The sequence below is a fragment of the Mirounga angustirostris genome, unplaced genomic scaffold, assembly GCF_029215605.1.
Source record: "Mirounga angustirostris isolate CCGP_5_RB_7025 unplaced genomic scaffold, mMirAng1.0.hap1 SCAF_8, whole genome shotgun sequence".
In the NCBI taxonomy this organism is placed as follows: Eukaryota; Metazoa; Chordata; class Mammalia; order Carnivora; family Phocidae; genus Mirounga; species Mirounga angustirostris.
The window spans coordinates 88,042,454-88,066,789 of record NW_026991716.1 but is presented as its reverse complement, the minus strand read 5'-3'; the positions used below and the strand labels follow the sequence as shown (position 1 = coordinate 88,066,789).

Below are 24,336 nucleotides of genomic sequence, written 5' to 3'. Positions count from 1 at the left end.
ACTGTAAGCCGTATTACAGGAAAACCCAGCCTGCTAGCCATAATCATTTAATCCTTAGCTAATACCATAATATCTGGCTCACAAGAGGTGTTTAGGGAACATTTGTGGAATTAACATTCTTCAAAATATTTTCTTTAGAAGGAAGTTAATCATAAATCATAATTTATGAACTCTCAACTAGTCTTAACAAAAATATTACTGACACATGTAACAAATAAGGTTTACTTCAGTAGAGATCAAATAGTAAAACCATAAGCGTGACAATGTAGGGGCAGATCCTTAAACATATCATTATACATTTGAAACTATCATAAACGAATCATGTATATCAGTTCTATGTCTATTGCCACTGCAATCACAAGAATATTTTTCCTTAAATTCTGTTTCTATTCTTCCCCTACTGGAATTTAACTAGTTTTAAAACTAACTTGCTTACATTTTTCAAGCTATAAAATAGAAATTAAAATTATTTTCAAAAGAAAAATTCACATATCACAAATAATGTTCACCTACTATATTATATTAAAGACTGTGTTGAGTCCTGGAGGACTTCAAAAAGAGATCTTAGATACATTTCCACCTAAGAATTAGACCATGAAAGCTGAGCAGAAAATTCTGATAGAGAGACGGGGTGACAACCTTTCAGGTATAGCAAGTGCATGAAATGGGAAAATTCTTGGCAAAATTATTAATCAATTATTTGGTATGTTTGAAATATAGAGTATATGAGTGTAGTAACGAAAATGGGAGCTAAAAAGACAGTTTAGAACAAGTTGACGTGGAGTTCAAAGTGTCTCTAAATGACTTGTCAAAAAGCTGTTATTTATATTGCAGGTAATAGGAAAAAAAAAAACAACTAATGACCATTTTGCTCTTTGCAGCGATCAAATGATTTATCAGGTTCCATTTTGTAAACATATAACTATATTGGGGGTGTGAGGAGTAGATTAAAAAGCAAACTATTGGAAACAGGAAAAGATAGAAAGTGCTAACATTGGGATAAAGATAATGAAGGTCTGGCTCTGTATAGGTGTATGGGAAGAATCCAAAATATGTACTTGTTTGCTTCTGCACCCCTACATAAAGTCTATCCCTGGGACAGACTGTAGTTCAAATACATCCGTTTAACTTGGAGGTCAACACAGTCTCGGAAACATACTTGGAGATCTAGACAAGTGCTGAGGGGGAACGGACCTGGTGGTTTCAGCAGTAAGTTTAAAAGAGGGAGGTGAAATGAGAAATGCCAAATAGGTTGGAAACATCTCCCTTAAAGTCAGGAAGAAACAAAGATGTCTACCAGCACCTATGAGGTTCAGCATTGCGTTAAGGGTTGTAGACAGCTCTATAAGACAAGAAGAAACTTAAAAACAAAAGATTGAAAGAGGAAATAAGACATTCATTATTTGCATATCATGTGACTGTTTACATAGAAAATCCAAAATAATCTAAAGACAAATGCGTAGAAATAAAAGGAGAGCTTAGCAAGGTGGCTGAATATATGATATCCTTATATACCTTTATATACAAGGAACAAATAGTATAAAAACAGTATTTTAAGAAAGACACCATTTATAATAGCTACAAAAATTATAAATTACCTAGGAACAAATGAAACAAATATATGCAAGAACTATATGCAAAATAAATTGCAAAGGACATTAAAGAAGGCAAGTGAGTGTTCATGAGTAAGAAGATAATATCAAATAAATACAAAAATTATTTCCAAATTGATACAAAGATTTGACTTCATTCTGATTAAAATTCCAGCAGTTACGTTTTGGTGTGTGTGTGTGTCATTTAAATGATTGATTATGAAATTTAGGTGATATAACAAGATACTTCTGAAGACAGAGAATAAGAAAAGATTAAATACAAAACCCAGAAACAGACCCACACATGTATGATAGGTTCCAGATGTAGCATAGCGGATCACTGAGAGAAGGAGATACCATTCGACAAATTAAGTGAGGGGGAAAAGATGTTTATACAGGTGGGGGAAAAAGGAAGTACACATTTGAATTAAACTAAAATTATAAAGTAAAACTTTAAAATTTTTAGAAAAACATATAGATGAATATCATTCTGTTATCAATAAAGGAGGCATTTCTTAAACAGAATATCAAAAGTGTGAACAAGAAAGTAATAGAAGATACATTTGGCAACATTAAAATTAGCAACTTATGTTCATCTAATAGACTTTTTAAAAAGTGAAAACACACAGGTAACACAGGAGAGGAGATGTTTGCAGCAAATAAAACCAAATAACAGTTTAGATAATATCAGTAGTATTTAGGCGCCTAGAAATCATTAAGAAAAAAAAAAATTCAATAGAAAACTGGGTAAAAGTCCTGAGTAGACATTTGAAAGAGTATGAAACACATGTAGCTAATACACATGGGAGATGATCAATAGCACTAGACAACAGGAAAATGCAAATCAAGACCACAATGGCATTTGACACATTTGATAAGAAAAAATTAGAAAAAAAATCTGAGAAAGACCAAAATTTGGAGAGGAAAGGTTCTCCTACATATTGATGATTTAGGTGCTGCCCTGTGCAGGTTTGGCAGTGTTGGAGAGTAGAACTTTGACATACTCCAAAGCTCAGAGTATGTATATCTAATAAATATTTTAATACATGGATACCAAAAGATATATATATATATATATACACACACACACACACATACTAGTACAATATATGACATAAAAAAGTTCTAGTAGCCACTGACTAGAGAACAAATAAATAAGTAATGGTAGATTTAGTCAAGAAATATTATACAACTGTGAAAAATGGTGAACAAGAGCTATCAGAAAAAACATGAGCAAATCTTAGTAACATAATTTTAAGTTAAAAGGAAGTTTCAGAAAACATAGACTATCATAATTCTTTTCTCTATACATCCCTCTGCCTCTCTGGAAATTCTCATTTCCACTGTTTATTGTTTGGAGGAAGTAAGTAGAGGGGAGGAGAGATATAAGGAAACTACTGAAATTACTGAAAAGCTTGGGAATGATGAGGGTATAGGCGAAATGGGAGTAAAACAAAGTGGGGGAAAAAAGAGCTTTCGTTCAGAGACAGTAATTTCAGAGTTTGATACTCAAGAGTGAGGGTTTATTCCTAGTGTCACTGAAGGCAAGGATGCGGCTAGACATGTGGGTTACTAAAATTGCTTTGGAGTAAAGGGGCTCAGGATTGTTACTGGCTCCCTATTGTAGATGAAGTTTATTCTCATTGATGTCTTGTTGCCTTAAAAAAAAGGGGGGGTGTATTTTCTATCAATCTTATAGTCTGTTTAAGAGCTTGTCTGAGAACTCAAGAATATGCTACAGCTATGTGTACTTAGTCAATAGCCTAACGAGTGGTTGCTGCACACCAGTGTTTTACCACAAGGTGAACACTCCAGTGTTCTGTAGGGAACTGCCAAAAAGGCACAGAAAGTATCTGCACACCTTTAAATTCATATGCAATCTTGCTTGGGCAAGAGAAAGTGTTAAGAGTTGGAGCGTCTATTCATTATGAATCCCTTCCTGCACACAGCCTTTTCAGCGGGGTCCTGCTCTTCCTTTCAACCTCTTCTGGACCTTGACATGGAGATCGGGCATGACATTGGTGGATGCTCACAGGAAATGGCGCCACTTATGGGCAAGACTTCCTAGGATGGTGTTAATTACATGAGACCCACTAAGTGAGTTTCCTTATGTTACAGGATGGCAAGGTTCAAATAACATACAGACTTAATGTTACCCAGAGCAACGGTGGGAAGACTGAGATAAAAACCCTGTCTGCTTGAATTTGGTTTAGCGACAGTTCCAGAAGTGAAGCACCCAACCAACTTGACTACCACGTGCTGGCCAGAGTTTCAGGAATATGTGCCACTGATGTCAGTTTGATTTCCAATACCAATAACAGCCTGAGCTGCCAGCAGATGCCAAGTACTCTTCCTATTTACAACATTATATCATTACTGTTCTTCTGGTCATCAGAGCTGGTACAAGTAATCACATTTCCGCAGCTAAGAATTTGAGGATGTTCTCATTTTCCATTTGAGACATTAAGGGCTGCAGACATTAACCTAAGACAAGGCTCTATAGACCCCTCCCTGGGTTGCTGGGAAAGATGATAAAGTTGTGAAACATCACAGTCCCATTTCTCTGGCAACGCATTCACTATCTCCTTTATAAACCCACCCCCATTATCCAATAATTAAAGTTTAGAAGTAGGCTAAGCTTTGTCCCAGACCCTCATCTCTTCTTACTCAGTGCTCTTTATTGAGACATTCTTGTTTACATTCACTGTTTCAGTTAATATGTTTTTGATGCTGACCTTACTATTTATGCATTTACTCCAGACTCTAACTCTAACTCATACATGTATAATGAATTGAAATTTCTTACAAGAAATTTCCACTTGGGTCTTTCAGAGGTATCTCCACCTGTGTCAAAAACTACATGCATTCTCTTCCTTATGAATCTAGAAATTTCTTATACTTCCTTCTATTTCTATGTGAGTTGATGAAAATTAGTTGGGAAAACTATAAATCTGATATAGATTTGAATAGCATAGTTAATATTACTAGTTCTCACAAAACCAATTTTCTCTCCTTCCGGACTGCAATGCCCTACAGCACTTGTGAGCCCCTTAAAATAGGTCAGGACTATGTGAATAGATCCTACTAAGCCTTTCTGAAGGTGTTGTAAGAGAAGGCTTCATGAGGGTACTAAAAGACTGAAGCAATCTGGATAATGAATTACCACAGGGAAGGTAATGACCATAGAAAGACATGCAAAAACAAAAACAGAAACAGAAACAGAAATGAAACCAAAACGCACAGCAGAGTTTTCATGAATAAGAAATAACCTTTCATTATGATAAGCCAATGAGATGTCATTGTTGCTTGTTACTATGACCAAATATAGTAGCAAACAACATTGCAGTCATCCTGTCGGAGTTTGGTAGCTGTAAGACTTCTAAATTAAGTTCTCCTGTCAGTAGCTTTCTTGTCCATAAAATGTTGATAGTATTAATCCTAATCTCATAGGGTTGCTCAAAGTATCGGAGGAGATAATTCGTATGAAGCACTCATTGTAAGTTATGACACAACAATTATTAACAACTTTTATATTTATTATTGAAATCATCAGGAAATTATGTGAATTTTTGCCTGCTAAATATCTTTTGAATCTGTCTCTTTCTATTCATTTTTACTGTTACCAACTTAGTTTAATCTAAACTAACCAGACTACTTATTGGTAGGGCCTTTTCCCTAATCTCCCCATTTCCACTCTGGTACCTATTTAAACTGTGCTCTAAATAGCAGCCTGAATGGTTTTTACAAAATGAAGGTCTTATCCAACAATCTTGTTTCTGCTTAAGAGATTTAAATAGTTTGCCATTGCTCTTTGGATAAAGATCAAATCATTAAGGTCCCTTGTACTGCTTTGCTAAGGTCTGGCTCCTAGCTATATTTTAAATGTATCCCAGTTGCATATTCCCATGTCTTCTTTGCACTCCATCAACACCATCTGTTAGTACATACCATGGTCCCTCCTGTCACAGGACGTTTACACGTACTTTGTCAGAGGCTTGTGAATTTTTTTCTCTTTGCTGAGTGCCTACTTCTCATCATTCACTGTCAGTGCAAACATCACTTACTCAGAAGCTCATCCCAATCCTCTAGTCGAAAATAAGTTTCCTTTATTAAAAACTGATAAAACACTATATCTTTATTTTCCACCATCTGTGTGAGAAAAACTCAAGTGCATTTTTTGGTAGACTTTAGACAGGGGCCAAATAATAGGGATTTGACTCTGTTTCATCCTGTTTCAAGAAGGATGTTGTCAGTGTTATAAAGTCAATTGTTGGGTCACTGCTTACCTCTACCCTGGAAGAAAAGTAATGACCTTTTTAAAATTGGGGAGGGGAGTACTGGCGAAATTTTTTCTTGTACCTATGTGAGGACAAAGGGAAAAAATCCACACAAATGGGAATAGCAAAGGTCAAAGAAAAATTTAGGTAAAGTTTCGGTGTCATATTTTACATATAATGGGAAATTGCCACCCTGAGTAATAGAATGGCAGTAATGTCCTAACAGTACCATTAACATCTCAGTTTATGTTTTCCACACCTGGAAGACTCCTACCTTGTGGCAAGGTTTGAAGTCAATAAAAGTTATATACTCCTGGGAAGAAGATACAAATCAATAATATGTCTCATTATTCCAATATTTGCTTCTCTGTGAATCTTTTATAAATATAAACCAATTTTTTTTTATTTTTACCTCTTAAATTGTGCTGCTTAAGAGCTACTGAGGAAAGTCCCATCATTCATCAGAATCTAACAAAAAAGAACACTTCTCTGACATCATCTTATAATTCCTATTTATGTATTTAGCACATCTGATTAAGATCAGCATCCTCTTCTAGGCTCTAAACAATGACAGTGAGCAACATGTCTCTTTTTCAATTAGCACTGCATACACAGTATATAATACAAAACTTGGTTAATAATGTGAATTCACTATTTTTTAATATAAACAAATGGGCACACATATAATCAATTAATGTTGGGAGGGCACAGAATAACAGGCCAATTCTAACCAAGGTGTCCAATTTTTTAAAGAATGAGAAAGCATATCTTGGAAATCAAAGTAATGGTTAATATAAGTGTAATTATTCTGCAGAGCAAAGAAATTGCAAACTACTTCTTTTGTTGAGTTTCAAACAAATACTGCAATAATGGAAAACCCAGGTTTCCATTAGGGAAAGAGATACAGGAATGTAAAGGAAAATAGTAAGATATGAGAGTATCTGATAAAAAGCGAGAGAGAGAGGTGGTGGTAGATGACACAGGAATGGTAAGTGAGCAAAATAGGGGGTTAAAAGAATAAGGTCGGGTTTGGTGGGCTGGGTGAGAGACTATAAAATACCAGGGATGGCAGAGATTGTGGTTTGTTTCCCGGGCTTGTTTATACATTTTCTTCAGTAGTCGAACCCCTGACTTCTAGCTGGCACATGGCTCTCCGAATTCAAGTCTACATTTCTGAACCTACCTTACAACTAACTGTGGGCATATGACTAAGTTGACCAATGTAACATGCGACTTGTGTGTGATATGTTACCTTACAAGAAAGGAACAAGACCTTTTTTGTTTCTTTTTGTTCCTCCCTCCTTATAGAAATGTGGATACAGGGCTGGAGATACAGCAGCCAGACTAAACTATGTGAAAACCTTAGGTTAGAAGCAAGATATAGGTAAATGTTAAAAAAATACTTTTAAAATATTATAGAAGGGGGGCGCTTGGGTGGCTCAGATGGTTAAGCGTCTGCCTTCGGCTCAGGTCATGATCCCAGGGTCCTGGGATCGAGCCCCACATCGGGCTCTCAGCTCAGTGGGGAGCCTGCTTCTCCCTCTCCCACTCCCCCTGCTAGTGTTTTCTCTATCTGTGTCTCAAATGAATAAATAAAATCTTTAAAAATATATATATATAATATTATAGAAGGAACATATGTGCAGTGTGTCTTTTATTTCTCCCTTACCTTATGAATTTTTATCAAAATGAGTGGAATATATGATTTATGATAGATTTTTCAGTGCATTAACAATGTTGGATTAGATAGTAAACTCTACAGATTGACTTTAAGATAAACTATACTGGTAATTGAGAGTGTTATATTTTTGGAAGTATAATATTATAGAAATCTCCAGTTGAAATATAGGAAAACAGCAATTCTCCTTTGTAAACAGGCAGGGATATATTTGGTTATAAATATTTTTTTTAAGTTACCCCCATAATAAATGTGAAAGCAAGATATAGTGTAAGGCAATATATTAAAAAGGAATTCTTAAAATCTTACAGTTCAGCATGGTTCACTAACAAAGTGTTCCTTATCTACATTATAACACATGTTTCTTGAGCTTTGTATAATAGAAATTGGAATGTTTTGAATTAGATCTAAGCCCTTAGGGTATAAATTACACTGGCTTCCAAATTTAGCATTATTTGACAGATACTAAAATAGGAGTATTCCCCATTTCAGAAATATTCTTGGACTCCATTTTGTGAAATTCATTTTTTATGGTGAAAGTATCCCCTTTACATACAAAGTTAGAAAAATTATTTAGTAAGAAGAAAACATTGGCGATAATATGTTCTTTACAATTAGAAAAACAAGGTCTGTTCTGCTTCCACTGTATGTGAACCAAAGCATTTCTAATTTTGATTTGCTTCCTATATTGTATTTCTGCATAATATTTTCTTTAAAAGGAAGTCTTGTTTCAGGTAAGAGTGAAGGATTGAATGCATGCATCAAATTTTGCTCCTTATTCAACCATAAAAATTACAGTAGACAGATTTTTTTTAATACATGGAACTCCAAGAATAAGAATAGAGAGGTGAAAATTTCAACAAAATTTTGGAAGGAGATGGGCATATGAACAAATGGTAGTTAACTAAGCAGATTCAAAAAAAATAGAATCCCAAGTGGGCAGTGTGAGGAACTGTCAACCAACCAGATTGTATCACAGAATTCTTTGTTTTTAAAGATTTTATTTATTTATTTATTTATTTGAGAGAGAATGAGAGAGAGAGAGAGAGAGCATGAGAGGGGGGAGGGTCAGAGGGAGAAGCAGACTCCCCGCTGAGCAGGGAGCCAGACTCTGGACTTGATTCCGGGACTCCAGGATCATGACCTGAGCCAAAGGCAATCCCTTAACCAACTGAGCCACCCAGGCGCCCTGTATCACAGAATTCTTAAAGGCACAGGAACCAGTTGTACAAACCACATTAATAACTTGTAATAGAGAAGGGAGAACACAATAAGAAGGACTTAATGTATTTTGAAAACAGTGGGTCCCTATATTCCCCTCCCTTTTCTTCACCTCTGGGAGCCTGTTCTCGACCAATTCAGTGAAGTGATAGTGTGTTATTCTCAAAAGAGAAAAAAGTGAAGTACTCCAGGCTAGAGGATGCCAGGTCCAGCTGAAAGCCCAATTACTATATTTGAAACAGGTGGTTAAGTGACCTTAGTCATTCTGAATTCAGAATGTGGAGAACTCCGGTTCTCTTAAACAATGCTTACCAGAACACTGGCAGTCAGGGCCTTAATCTCTAGGCGAGAAACTTTTCATGAGAATCTAATAGGCCCAAGAGGAAAGATCAAAAGATATGGAGATTTTGAAGGATTCATCAACAAAAAGCCCAATTAGATTAATCTATGGCAAAGCTCAAATTAGATAAACATTCTCTGTTACACCTTTGTGCATGTAGAACTTCCAACTCAGATTTTAGTCACCTTTTCTTAATCATTAACAGGTTGCTCAGAATTAAAGACAAACATTTGAAGAAAACCTCTAAAATAGAAGATAGGTAGGAATCCAAATAAGCAAGCAGAAAAAAAGCAACTGGGAGGAAACAGAATTCTTTTCAGGAAGAAGGGAATTTCATAGGATTGCTATTAGTTTTCAGAGATAGAAGATATGGTGGCCATAAAATAAGAACTCATAAAAATTAAAATAATTCAATGTTAAGAGACATTATCAGAGTGAACACAGGAAGCAGAGAAAAGGAAATTCTCAAAGTAATGGGTCAGAAAGTTTTCTCCAAACTCAAGGACAACAGTGACTAAATTGAAAAAATTAGCAAGAGCTCAGCCCGGTGGATAAAAGTAGATACATGCCTATCACTTGGGTATTTCAGGATGCTGAGAATACAAACCTAAAATACATATTAAAAAATCACAAAGCATCAGGGATCTGAATGATTTTAGGTTTTTCCACAGTAGCCTCAAACTAAGAAAGCAATGAAAGGATACTTTGAAATTTATCTAGTAAAATTATTTTCAACTTAGAACTCTATCTACACCCAGCGAAACTAACACTTATCTATGAGAGTAAAATAAAAGCATTCAGACATATACAGCGTTTTTCAGAAATATCTCAAAAAATGGACCTGTCCTGGAATTCTCAAGAAGCCACCAAAATTAGAGATAAACTTAGAAAAGAGAGGACATATGTTAGAGGCAACAGGATATTCAATACGGTTGAGACTAAGGGGATCCTGAGAAGGCAAAAGAAGGGAGGAATCTCACAATAATAATTATGCTGCAGACACAGAGGGCTAATCAGCAGTCCACATTGGAACAGTGTGATTCAAATGACAGATATATTCAGCACTGTCATGACCAAAATCCTCACTGCTACTGTACTACTTTTTAAATCTGAAAAGATAATTCTCAGGTGAACCTAGTCCATATTGTCATTATACTTTGTTTCTCTTGATCAGACACTGATGAGGTTCTTCTTGTACATTCTGTGCCCTGTTTCCCTGAAACAGCCAGGCACTCTCTTCTCTCTATTTCAGTACTCTGCTTAAATTTACATTTCAGAGTTGGAGGTGAGCGGCAATAAGCCTAGTCACAGAATATATAGAACAGCCTATTCCCTGGGAACAATTTCTGGTGCGCCCAACAACCAGATGTGTGATTCTGCTGTGTACATATGCATTGTATACAATTTGTTGTATGTATATTTCATAATAAACAGATATTAAAAAGTATCTTATGCTAAAATACTTTTAAATCATTAGTGTTTAGTATATATACTCACTCAATAACAAGAAACTTGTATAAAAATGTAACTGAGTTGCAAAATATTAGAAACATTTTAATTAATAAAATATCCTTATCCAAGTTATTATATTTGTAAGATAAAATATATCCACTTGGTGTTCTCATAGTGGTTAGGGTTGTTCATCTGTAAATATGTGAATACCTCCTTGGTATTCTCATAGTTGTTAGGGTTATTTAGCTGTTTTATATATATATATATATATATATATATATATATATACACACAAATATGGATTTGTGTGTATATATACACACAAATATAAATCATTGGTATTTTCATCTGGTTAAGGTTATTTAGTTATGGCATATGTAAATATATCCACCTCGTGTTTCATAGTGCTAGAGTTATTTGTGGTATATGTACCTCCACTGATTACCTGAAGTTGTCAGTTTATGTTGATTGTAACATGTGTTCTCTTCCGTTCCTTATAATTTAAGTGTTATGCTAGAGAATGATCCTTACTCCAATATACTACCTTCCCAAAGAGAGGACACATTTTTTTCACTGGTTGAAATTATTATTATTTTTTAAAGATTTTGTTTATTTATTTGACAGAGAGAGACACAGTGAGAGAGGGAACACAAGCAGGGGGAGTGGGAGAGGGAGAAGCAGGCTTCCCGCTGAGCAGGGAGCCCGGTGTGGGGGCTCGATCCCAGGACCCTGGGACCATGACCTGAGCTGAAGGCAGATGCTTAACGACTGAGCCACCCAGGCACCCCTGGTTGAAATTATTTTGAAAGTAATCAAGATTTTATTAAGAATAGTATCTCAAAAAAAAAAAAGAAAAGAATAGTATCTCATATATGCATAAGTACCTAATAAGTACGGAAAAATCTGTTTTGGCAATGACGTAGAAAACCTTTTAGGAAAAGGATAAAAATTAAATATTATACATTGTTTATATATTTTAAATTACCATTAGAGTAAAAAATGCAGCAGTTTTTTTACACTTTTCAAAATTGTTAAATCTAATACTTGATTAAAATAATTGCCACATTTTACCAAAAATCAAAATAATTATTTCCTGTCTACTTAAAAAAAAGTTAAAATTGTCATTTCTAGCCTATTATTAAGTTTGTTTAATATAAGGAAGAATTGATCTTAAAAAGTGCTTTAAAATCTGATTAGAACCTGATTGATAAGAAACTTAATATTATCCAAAATCTGAACATTTTTATGAGATATATTGAAGCTATTTACCATGGAAAAAAAAACAATGCTGAGATTTTTAGTAGTGGCTTGTGTAACTCTCTAACATTAAATTTGGGGACAAAATTATCATTGAAATATGAATTTTAATTGAAAATAACTGACACTAGAAATTTTTAAAATACTTGGGCATTTAATTTTTAATTTAATCAGATATTAGCAATTTGATTATGCAAGTTCTACATGTTTAAAAAATACAGAGCTTTTTCTTATTTATTTATTTATTTATTTGGGTGGGGGGTCACCTGTAATTAAGATGGTTACCTTATTTGTTTTAAACAAATTCTGTTAGGATGTTACCATCTAAACCACATCATTACTAATTGTTGGTATTGAGCCTGTCTTCTCCTCTCCCTTTGCTGAATTACACTGAATTACCAATGCACAAGGCAATTCTTAAATTGGACATAAGTTGAACTTCAAATATCACATAGTAAACATGATACAGTCTTACACAACCCTATCAAATATAGTCAATATCTACTCAGAGAAGAAGCAAGATCATGACTGCTACTTCTAGAACTGCTCTTTTTCTCATTTAAATTGCCCTAAACTGAAAGATTACAGGTTCTATCCCAGTCCAGCTTTTCCTACATCTGCGTAGTTCATCACTGAGCCTTTTTCTTCTTTTCTCCAGGTGGTTGGGCAGTGGCCATCCTTGATGACCTAGAAGGCTTCAGGAAGTGGACTTCTCCTCAAGCAATGAACATACTGTGCATTCTTATACACATACAAGAGAAAAATGAAAGTCAAAGCTGAAAGTAAAATGGACATAATTTTAATGATTTTTTTTAATTTTGTGCATTGGATTCAAACAGCAAACTGTGTGCACTCAACTGTTATCACAATATTGTCAAGAGGTCTGTGTCTTTTACCATTTTACACACAACTGTTCATTACAGTATGTTATCAGCCTCGTGGAAACCAGGGGTGTGGCATGGTAAGCAGTGACGGTAGTGCACCTAGCTTTTATATTCTCTAACTTGAAAATATTTCTCTTCTATGATTCCTTTTTTTCTTGATAAAAATAGTTTTCACCAAACGTTGGTGGTGCACACGCACTACCATTCATGCTTGACATCACACCCCTGACAGGAACACGTGCTCTTATTTTGTTGATAAAAAGTATTACAAAAATTTCCATACAAAAACTATTTTCATAGAAATCTTGCATTTCCACAAATAAACCTGAACATGTTTTTGAAAAAAACTGCTCAAGAATTTTGTTCATTTAACATTGTGACTGTACTGATAAACGCAGTCCACTTCAAAGTTCTCCACACATCCTTTTCTATGGTTGACCAGTCAGTCCCCTTTCTCCTTTCACCGAGATCTGCCCAGGCTCCATCAAGTTCGTTTATAGCAGGAACAAGGGCTTAGATTAACATATCTGAATGTTAGAATGAAAGCTTCAGTCTTCCACATAGCCATCGATATCCAGCCCTCTTTTACAACTTACAACAACGATTGCAAAACATCATCCTTTTTAATTCAGAATCTCTGAACCAACTGTTGCTTTTTTATTCTTGGTACGGGGTTGGGGAAAAGGCGTAAGGGGATAGGTGGGGACCTGGTAGAGTTGTATGTTAAATCTCCTGCCTTGGTAAAGTTAACAAAAAACATTATTGCCTTGGTATTTGACATTTCTATCTCAATCAGTGACACAGACTGTCAAAAGAAAGAAAGAAAGAAAAACACTGATGAATATCTGCTTTATATTCCACTTGCCATGAAATTCAGATTTGTTTTGCATTACATTTTTTTCACATCCTATAAACACGTATCACTATTCAGATGATCATTATACTGAGTAGTTGGGGGCTAGTAACATCACCACCTATATTATCTGGGTGTCAGAAGACTGTACTGTTTCTTGTAACACTACAGTTTTTGCTGATTCCAAGTATTTTTATTCCTAATGATTTTTTTTTTTTTTTTTTTTTTTACTGGTTACCCTTGGGGCATTGATATTCCACCTCCTGGCAACAGTTGGACTTCAAAAGGAACCTGTAATTTCTTACTGGACTGCATTTGAAACCAGCCACAAAATGCGCGTGTAACATTCACTCAAAAGAAGGGAGGAACCCATGATAAACAGTGTAACCCAGTGTAACTTGGTTGATCCATGATGCTTGTAAATCAAGTCTGATCATTGCAACTGCTTAGATCACAGAGTCTCTAGTTCATAGACACAGCGGCATGAGGTAACTCATTTTATTTTGCACAGGTTGCATATTTCCACAGGAAACATTCTCGCTAAATTGTTTGGAAAAAAAGGACGACAGTTTGTGCTTGGGTGTTTGGCCTCCCAGCTTCATGCCATGGTTTCTTTACCTGGCAACCTTCTGTCGTTAAATGTGTGCATGTTGATGACCTCTTCTGTTTTCACAATAACCGGGGCCTGTGGCTTGTGTTTTAACCGACGCTGGCATTTCAGGGACATCCTCAGCTCTTCCACCATGGCGCTACAGAAGGACCTCTAAGAATAACACAGAGAGTGAGATATTAAAACACAGGCCAACTGCAACCACCCAGCAATAATATTAAAATCACTTTCAAGAGGCTTGTCAACACTGCAGCCTTGAAGGTTTGAAAAATTTCATTATAAAGGTGAGAGCAGGTGTTGCACTTTTAATACACAACTCGTGATCATTAAAGTATCTTTGCCAAGTGGGCTAGTTTAAAGAAAATCTCCAGCTGATAGTGAAATAAACTGCCAACAAGGAATGCATAGAAGATGTCTATGTTGAGTAAGATTTTCAGATGTAAAATTGACTAACATCATAAAATATAGATCTACCTTAAAATTTAAATACAAACACATGTACACAAATCAGTAACCAGAAATCCATTCTTGATCTTTTAACAGATTAGAAGAAATGTACTACTTTTTTAGATCACAGCATGAAATATGAAAATTTTCTTTAAACATGGATTCTTCCATTGTGCATCTCAAAACAGAACAAAAATAGTACTCACACATTTAGACATAAAAACATGGAAAATAATTTCTGGTACTCATTATATCTTTGTGTGATTATGCCTATAAAACTATTGATGATGATTACAAACAAACATGATTTAATCATGAAATGACAAACTGTAGCATGTTAAAAATACATGAACAAATATTAACTTTTTTTGGTCAACATCAGCTTGATAATTGAAAGCTGGCAAATGTTTCATCCCATCAAGATAAAATGACCCTATAAATATTATTTTTAATTCCCATTTCATTGGCAATAGATTTGCTAGAAATTCTGTGTATCTGGGGCTCATTGTTACACACTCCTCACAATTCCTATTACAGAGTCATATATGTGAAACAAAATTTTATCAGTCCTCTTCCCCAACTAATTGAGATACACGTATGTTAGTTACATATAAATCAGATTCATGAACCAGTTGCATATTGTAGTTGGAATTCAGATGGGCTGAGACTTAGGCTCTTTCTGTGTAAGAACTAAAAATGCGGACAACGACCAAAAATGTGGACAAATGTGAAAAATTTACACAATTCCAAAAAGTGATATGAAAACATAATGAAATAAACCTAATCAAATTTGCATGTGAAGACTTATTTTTTGCTTTAGATGTTGCTGCTTTATTGTTTATCAGCTTAGGCTAATTCCAAACAATATTTAATAGCATATATGTGGTTTTTTAAAAAATATTTTGCACACATAATCTTTTGTGACAGTCAAACCAATACTTTGAATTAAAGTAAGCATCTCTTTGACAAAAACTGATTCAGAAAAAAGGGAAGTCACTTTCTGCAGCTCATACCTGAGATGCCAGCAAGATATCCTGATAACCCAATTTTGTGATTTTTGACCCCATCTTAGTATCTTCTTGTCCATTCCTGGCTATATGCTCATTTCTCTTTAATGCGTTCCTGAACAGTTTCCTTAGTGGTCTTCTCAATTGTATGTCTAGGCTATTCCCTCCCAAAAGGCTCACAGATACCAGAAAAATCTATTTTTAAACCACTTATTAATAGCATTTCTTTGTCTAAGAAACAGGTAAAATCCAAATCTGTTTTTTGGCGGTTTTTTCCCCCATCATGACTTCCATGATTTAGCTCTCCACCCTCCCCATTTGTTTTTTCTCTAACACACTCTTTTTTGCTTGGACTTCCAGGGTTTTTCTCCTTTGCTTCCCCTTGCTCTAGGACCCTGCAGAGTTCTTTCATCCTTCATAACAATCCAACTTTACCCCTTTACCTCAGGACATGATTCACTCTTTAACTTATTCAGAAATCACTTTCCAATTGACCAGGCTCATTATTTTCACTCAATTTGGTTTTGTCCCTTTAGTATTTTGCACTCATTGTCATGTTTTTTTTCTATCTGGCCTGGGACTTCTATGTATCCCTCTCACTAAATTGTAAAGAGCAGAAATCAAGTTCTCATGGCACTGACTGAACACACATGTATCCTTTAAATGTTGACTGAATTTTAACTGTAGCTACACATGACCCTAATATTTGAACTCTTAATTAACAATGTGTTTAATTCAACTGTTTAAAAAAGTTTTTTTCAGAAGCTTAGTAAGCATGTATACAAGATACCTGATTAATCAAGGTAAAACTTTGGTATTTGTTTAATAACATTAAATTAGTAAAAATATTAATTTATTAGTATTTATAGTGGGTGGTGATTAAATGCTACACATGAATTCCCCATTAACTACAGTTACTGCCATGCATTATTTATAATGTGTTAAATTATACAGTTCAGAAGTTCATGAATTATATTTCTATTAAAGGATTTATATGACACCTGACAGCCAGTATATGGACACAGTGTTTCTCATTGCTTAATACCTACTATTAGATGTACTTATTAAGAACATGATGATAATGATGATGAAGATGGTGATGATGACAACACTGTAGAAATGGAAAAATCTGACTCCAAAAGGGGGAAGAATACATAGTCTTGAGGTAACTTAGTCTTGGCTCTCTGTTGAAACATTTAACAGAAGAATTGATTAGATAATATAACAAGGTCAGAACTTGATGCCATTGACACTTTAAAATGTTATAGGATGTGAATAACGTTGAATTGTTTGAAATAAGCCTTCATTTAAAATGAATAAATTTCCCATATGTTAAATAATTGATCACACCCTCTTCTTGGCAAACTCGATTTGTAGACATTTTGAATATATTAGTTTCAAAAAATAATGGAATAGATATATTAATTATTTTTTTGTGCATACTAAGAGAGTGGCCTACACAATTGATTTCCTTTGGAAAAAAAGGTCTTATAAATATACATATCCATTCAAAGATGAAATGACTCAATTTTATTTCTAGTAAGTTAAAGAGTAAACTGAACTTAGTACCCTAGACTTAACTTCAGACTACAAATAAAGGCATATAAAGCTCTTTTTAGACAATTTTATATAATATATAACATTTATAATGCTGTGTAATATAAAATGTAGGTAAAAAACCTGCACCAAAGATCACAATACTTTCATCTTTCATAAATTAAATTATCTTAAATGAATTATATTTACAAATTTAAAAACTCTGAAAATTATAAACATGTAACCCCACCAATACCATTTTAGGCTTTATCTAACCTACAAAGCTATTAGAAAGTGAACATTTTAATCAAACAGCCTTTAATCACCCAACCAATAGCTTTGGTTATTTATTGTCAAATTACTACTTTTATTAAATTTTTTTTCTCTGAATGAGCTAAATTTTACCAGTTCTCTTTTGATCTATCACTGTCAGTTTACCTAAAAAGTAGTTTTACTTTAGGTTACTAATAAAGTCACTGTGAGACCATAGGTTCTCTTCTCACATGTAGAATATTTCTAATCCTTCACAAAACTATGAAAACCTTAAGATCTGAGCAGGAATTTAGAATAAACGGGAAATTTAAAGAATTTAATGATATCATAAAGTACTGTTCACTTGTGGCACCAGGCAAACACATGTTCTTTACTTTTTTAAAAGCTTTAGAATGCAAATTCCATATTGTAATCTATGTAAGAATTTAAAGTTGAAACTATAGATATGCTTGTGGATTATAGTTGCTTCTCTGTGCTTTGTGTTGCCCAAAAATTACTGTCTCACTTTTAAATAAAGTTCTAACATTATCATTCAAGAGACAATATCTTTCCTACTTCATATAGTAATTGGAATTTTGAAAAATGTCTTTTTTGTTGAACTATGAAATCAGGCTTTGAAAAACCCAAGTGCACTTAACAGGAGTTTCCTGGCTTGTAATAAAGAAGAAGGAAAAGGCGGGGGGAGGGGGAGGAGGAGAGGAGAAAGGAGAGCAGAAGAAAGAATAAAAGAAAAAGAGAGCAATAGAAAAGGAAGAAAGGAAGGAAAGAGGGAATGTGGGAGGGAGGGAAGTGGGGGAAGGAAAAGCAGGAAGGGAGGTGGGTGGGAGGAAGGAAACGAAAACTATGTTGCTTTTTTTCAAATCACTTTTCCTTAGGAATGGAAAACCACAAATTGTGTCATTAAATAAGGTAAGTTTCTTAGGGTGAAAACAACCACAAAAATGTTTCTCCACATTAATATAACAGACTACAAAAAGAAAAAAGAAAGGCACAAGGATACTAACCATTATTAAAAACCTCTTTTAGTAAGTTTCAAAAGTTTACTAAACAGTGTCTGGATGGTAGGGTGGCACTAACCATATAGAAGATTCCTGAAAATGAAAATTTAAATCTTTGAGCTGTTAGCATGTATAATTGCATTTAAATTAGTAAAACTCATTATAAAATTCACTATATTTAATGAGGCAACCTGTATTTACACATCACTAATTCTAGAAATGATGAAGGCCTGGAAACCTTAAAAGTATAAATTTGGCTATATTTACATTATTTTTTAATAAAGACTGTATTTTTTATTTTGAGTATAATAAGACAACATTAATAGTCCACAGAAAATTGTTCTCAAGAATATCATTATTGGTGTATAGAAAAATTTATTCTTAATAGCTTAACTTTCTAACTTATAGATGTGTTTATATGATCACATGATGTGACAGCACTTGGTGAAGCACATGATTTTTTAAAGAGTAGAAATCTAGGTGTAAATATGTTCCACATTGAACACTGACATAAACTACATTTTTAAGTTAAGATCTTTATATTTAGCAATGTCTCTTTTAAAAACAGCAACTGATGAAAAATAACCAATTTGAATTTTTAAACTTTGAAGCTCATCACTTGCATGTTGAATATATGTAGTCATTTATCACCCAAAGGCAAAATAATCAAGATATTATGCACTCTGTATTTATTTTTTAAGGAGAAAACTCTATCTTATGTGTCTTGCTGTCCTATTTTTTGATAGTATAAAATGAACTAAATGATACTCCATTTTCATTCAGAATAATTTCCAACCATTTATGCATACAGTTCCTATCGGAAATCCCACCAAAACATCTTCAAGCTACTTCTATCAGATTTATAGCTCAATATTCTAGCATATATTAACTAAACTTGTTTTGAGTTTGTCCTTCAGTTTGTTAACTGATTATGGATAACCAGCCCATTCTCAGATGCTTTTCTAATTAATTTCTGATGCCATAGGCCATTTGACCAAGAATTCCAAGTTGCATGTCATAAAGACAAATCCAAACAGTCACTGTGATCCCTGCATAAAATTATCCCACATTAGATAAAACTAAATCAACTCAATAATAACTAAAATGGCATAAAAGTATATAGAACATAATATGTGATATTTTGTATAAATATTGGTGTATTAAATGAGGAAAGTAGTTGTCATTTAATATGACACATTCCTTTTGATTTATACTCTTCTTAATTGACAGGATTTTAAAAATATCAAAGTGCTAATGCTATATACATCAGAAGTATAAATTGACCTCAGGCTATATGAATGTAACAGTGAGCAATGAAAGATGGAAAATGACTAGTTAAGACACTCATGTCAAAAATGTATATAGCAACTTTGATCTTGATATTCAGTTCCAGAGCAGCTCTCATTTTGAAAAAAAAAAAAAGTTATTTAGATTAGCTGCGCGGCTGTCAGGACATTTTACGCGCAAGTTCTGCAGTGATCTTATTGCTTCATCACTTTAATTTTACAGCTAGAGAAACTCAAACTCAAGAAATCATCTACCCAAGGTTATGCAGACAACTGGTATCAGAGCTCAAAGAAGAGCGCTATTCTCTTGACCACAGTTCTTTGAATGCTTTTATTATTTCAGCCCGCCTCCTGAAGAGGTACTTGAATTTCAGTGGAGCCTTTTACCTGGACTCTGCTCTTAATCAATGTTAATTTTTGAATAGTAAGTAATAAATCAGACAGAAAAAAAATATGGGACAAAAAGAAATACATTTTTTAATGAATAAAATGACAAAGCATCCTATGCTTTAGCTGCGGTTATTTTACAATGATAAACTTAACCAAAGATTAAAATGTTCTCAGAAACCTGGGCTCTTACAGAAACGGTTACTGAATATCTTTATATTGCATTTAGCAAATACAGTGAGACAGAGAAAAATGAAGCATCATTATACATTTTTACACTTCCCCTACTTAAGTTCGAAAAATCAGTGAATAAGGTCTGACAAGCTTCAACACCACTTTAGTCAATACAGCTATGAAATACATTTTAAGAAAAAAGCAACGTTAATCATCACATTTTTGCTAGTAGTCATAATGATACAATTTTCAACAAAACATGTAACATCCAAATATCTAATGCTGAATTCCAAGAAAGCTCTCTCTTTTTAAGATCCAGCAGTTAAAATGTACCAGCTTTATGAATAAAATAAGTATATTATAGCAATAGCTGCTTATTATATGCCAGACACATGCAAAATACTCAGTGTATATTAACTATCTTAATTTTTAAAACACTTTCATTTATGGTATATTCCTAACCCATTTATTTGTTTATTTTAAGAGATGTATAGAAAGGTTAAGTAATTTTATCCAAAGTTGAACAAAGTTGAGAAAGGAGCCCAAATCTTCTTCTTTTTTTTTTTTTTTTAATTCCAAAACTCATGCTTAATTGTCTAGGAAAGTGAAATAGCTAGCCAGTGCTTAAGATCAAAGCCCACAATCTGTTTATCTAATTCAAACTCGCACTCCACATATTGCATCAATGCAACTTCAGGAAGAAAAACTACCAGGAAGACTAGCTAAATATTCTACCTCCATTTTGTGCAAAATGCTATAGCTTAAAAGTGTGAGAGTAGGCATCTTTGACTTTGGGAAACACTTGACCCTTGAGATACTTACCCTCATGTGCACAATATGGATAATGATATTTGCATAGTTCTCAGGGTAACTTTGTATTCAAATGAGATATTACTCTTTAGAAACTCTAAAGTCATTTATAAAAATAAGGTAGTAAAATTATTATTATCCAGCTACAATCTTAATTTTAAAACATCATTTATGTGCATAAATAGAGGCTGGCTTAATCATAAACAAATGACTTAAAAATCCTTTGGATGATTTGGAACTAAATTAGTGAATGAAAAAAGATTGGCATCTCATTTTTAAGTATGATATTATATTTATATGTAAAAACATTTTTAAAAGCCATCTAGTTAATCCTTATATAGGTCATTGGTAGAAATTGAGAGATGTTCTGCTCTCAGAGAAAGGCAGTAACATAAAAACAATACAAAATGGACTATTTGTCCAAAGTCTATTTGCAGCTTTTAACTTCTGAATAGCAACATGCTTTATGGCTAAATTTTATTATACTGAAAATATACTTAGAACTTCTAACTTCTAAAAAGTTAAATGCTGTTAAAATTCCAAAGCACACCTTTCTGTGGTTTGCTAATAGGTATTACTTGCAAAAGGTAAATATTGAAATAAAATCTTTACTGATGATTTATAGCAGTGTTGCATTCCTATGCCTTGTCCAATAAACGGCCTCTTTTAAAAAGCATTGGTCCCAATAGAACAAATTTCTTCAGCATTCTGAAAGTGACAACCTGTTTTCATTCTTCTGATTCCATGATATACAGATTCAGCCAGCTTTGAAAAGCGTTTTCCTTGTAAATAATCTTTTACCCAGGATCCCTAGTCTTGCAGGATTAAACTAACCCACTTTGACTTTCTCTGTCATTCCCCCAAATTGTACTGTTTCATTCATTGGTCCTTCTACTCTGAGTTACAGCTTCCTTCTACATTTGTTATTCAACTATAGACTGTAGAGCATTCTATGTGCCCTCCAAAATTTTTTTAACTTTCAGTGTCTGGAAAAACATCATTATTTAGAGATTATCTGGAGTATGATAGACCAGTGTTCTATAATACAAATAACAACATTGACTAAAATATACTATATCCTGGAAAACAACAATACCAAGTAGTTCTTAAAATGTCCTCCAATCACCTTAAAGGAAAGCTCAAATCAAAACAAATTCAATATCTGAGCAATAATTTACATTTTTTTATTTCTCAGACATTTTGACTAAATTTTGTTAATACTTAAGTAATAAGAAAGAATATTTTTGTTGCTAAGTCTTTTCATGTCAGGAAACTCAAAGATTCATGTTCAAACTGTTCAAGGAAACAATCTTTACAGGCAAATCCATTTTCAATTGCATGGGAAAGAAAATATTTCTGTATATAAATCAGACAAAAAATTAAACTGTGTAAGTTACATTACTATTCTTGCTGGAAATCAAAAGAAGTCAGAATTATGTACATCTTTTAAAAGAGGACATGTTAAAATATTTAAGAAATGTTGAACAATTTTAAACATGAATCATAATTCTGTCATAAAATAGTTTAATTAAAATTAAAATAATTATAATCACTTCTAATTCATGCTGACAAAACCAATATATTATCATAAATATTACTAGACAAAACAAAACTCTGTATCTTAAATAGCTTTCTTCAGTTATAAGTAAGACTTAGGAGGGAGAAACAGGACCTTTTAAGCAAATCCACATAACCTGAAATTCGCTGATAATTGCCTCAAATGTATAACAGTTTCTTGGATTCTTACCAAATGAAACTTAAGTATTAATATTTTTTAAATCAGGGAATAGGTAAGACAAGAAAAAAATCAATTAGAAAATGTACATGTTGATTAGTTACTTTTTCAGACACATTCAGAAAGGAAAAACATTTTGAGGATCTTTCCAAATGGTCAGGTTATACTTTGGAAAAATCAGAAAAATAAATACCTACTTATTTTAAAAGTTCAAATAAATGAAAAGCAATGTATCTTTGATGTATTAATATTTGCATCAAAATTAAAACCATGAAATATTATCAAAATTGTAATACACCATCTTGTGGCTATCTGAAAGGAATGCAATTTATGGTTTTTGAAGTTCTAGGGTCTATATATATCAGCAATTTCTTCTGTTTTCAGTTTTAACCTTCCTTCATTTAAAAATGATACTTTCTTACACTATTCCTAATTATCAAAAATATAAAAAAGTTATAGTCACAAGACCTATTTGCTCCACTAATATTTTACAAAATGCATGCTATTTGCTATTCATAAATTTTATCCGTAAGATTCATATTCAACTAGAACTGTGTGTATATCGTGTCTGGCAGCCTATTTAGATAAAGACGGGAAATTTCTTTTTTTTAAAAATCCTTGAATACTATAGCCTACAGAAAGAAGGAAAAGAATGAAGAAAGAGAAGGGAAAAGAGATAGCAAAGTACACTGGGGCTAGAATTATGAATACTATATCATTGCTTACATTCAATGTGCAAAATATAATTTCTTGCATGTTCAGTTCTCAATAAATAATTATTGAGTAAATGAATGATCACAAATATTTACCTTACTTTTAAAATTTAAGAAATATAATTAAAGTCACAATTATAAGTGTAAATAAACTTGACTGTGATACAATCTAGGAATATTTTATGGTTAATTTTAATAAATTAAGTAAGGTGTTAAACAAACTGTATAGCTCAACTAAATAAAATCTTTTCCTCAAGAAAAATAAAAAAGAATGGAGTCCAAGAACCTAATTTATCACAATACATAAAATGGGTCACTTCTAATAAATCCATAAGTATTTATTTTATAAACACAGTTCTTTTGAACTATATAGAAACATAGTTCTTTTTTTATTCTTTATGATATACTTTTCTAAATAGTTTCCTGGAACCAACTTCATTATTAATTTAAATAGATAGAAAGAAAGATATAAATAAATAAATAGATGATAGATCAATCTATCTTACGCCAACAGGCACTGTTTGGGACCTTGGAGATACAAACCAAAAACACTAGGTCTTTGTCCTAAAGGAACTGGGAGTCTAGTAGGGGGAGAGGCATCCACACAGAGAAACCAACAAATATGAATAAAATAGTGTGCTAAGGGAGAATGGAGATGTGCATAGGCTTCACAGAGAAAAGGTATCTAGACATAATGATGGATGTGGTTTAAAATGGGCAAAAAACTTTCCCAACTTCCTCAAAGGGGTAGGAAATGTTTTTGGAATGATGGCAGTACCTGAAATCACCGAAGTAAAAATGAAGTA

At 33.4% G+C, this 24,336-nt stretch overlaps 1 protein-coding gene across 6 annotated transcripts in view; it reads right to left on the bottom strand.

The window, feature by feature from the left end:
- Positions 1-13,760: 13,760 nt before the first annotated feature.
- The window catches only part of GRIK2 (glutamate ionotropic receptor kainate type subunit 2), a 668,588-nt gene continuing 658,012 nt past the window's right edge, over positions 13,761-24,336 (bottom strand). For 4 of the 6 annotated variants that reach the window (XM_064597923.1, XM_064597921.1, XM_064597926.1 and 1 more), the window contains exons 17-18: positions 16,668-16,802; positions 13,761-14,317 (exon numbers count right to left, since the gene is read on the bottom strand). In XM_064597923.1, coding sequence (XP_064453993.1) covers positions 16,683-16,802 — 120 coding nt within the window. In that variant the 3' untranslated portion in view covers positions 13,761-14,317; positions 16,668-16,682. Of the gene's footprint in view, positions 14,318-16,663; positions 16,803-18,431; positions 18,519-24,336 lie in introns of those variants that run through there. The other 2 variants (XM_064597922.1, XM_064597925.1) reach the window with 2 other exon arrangements.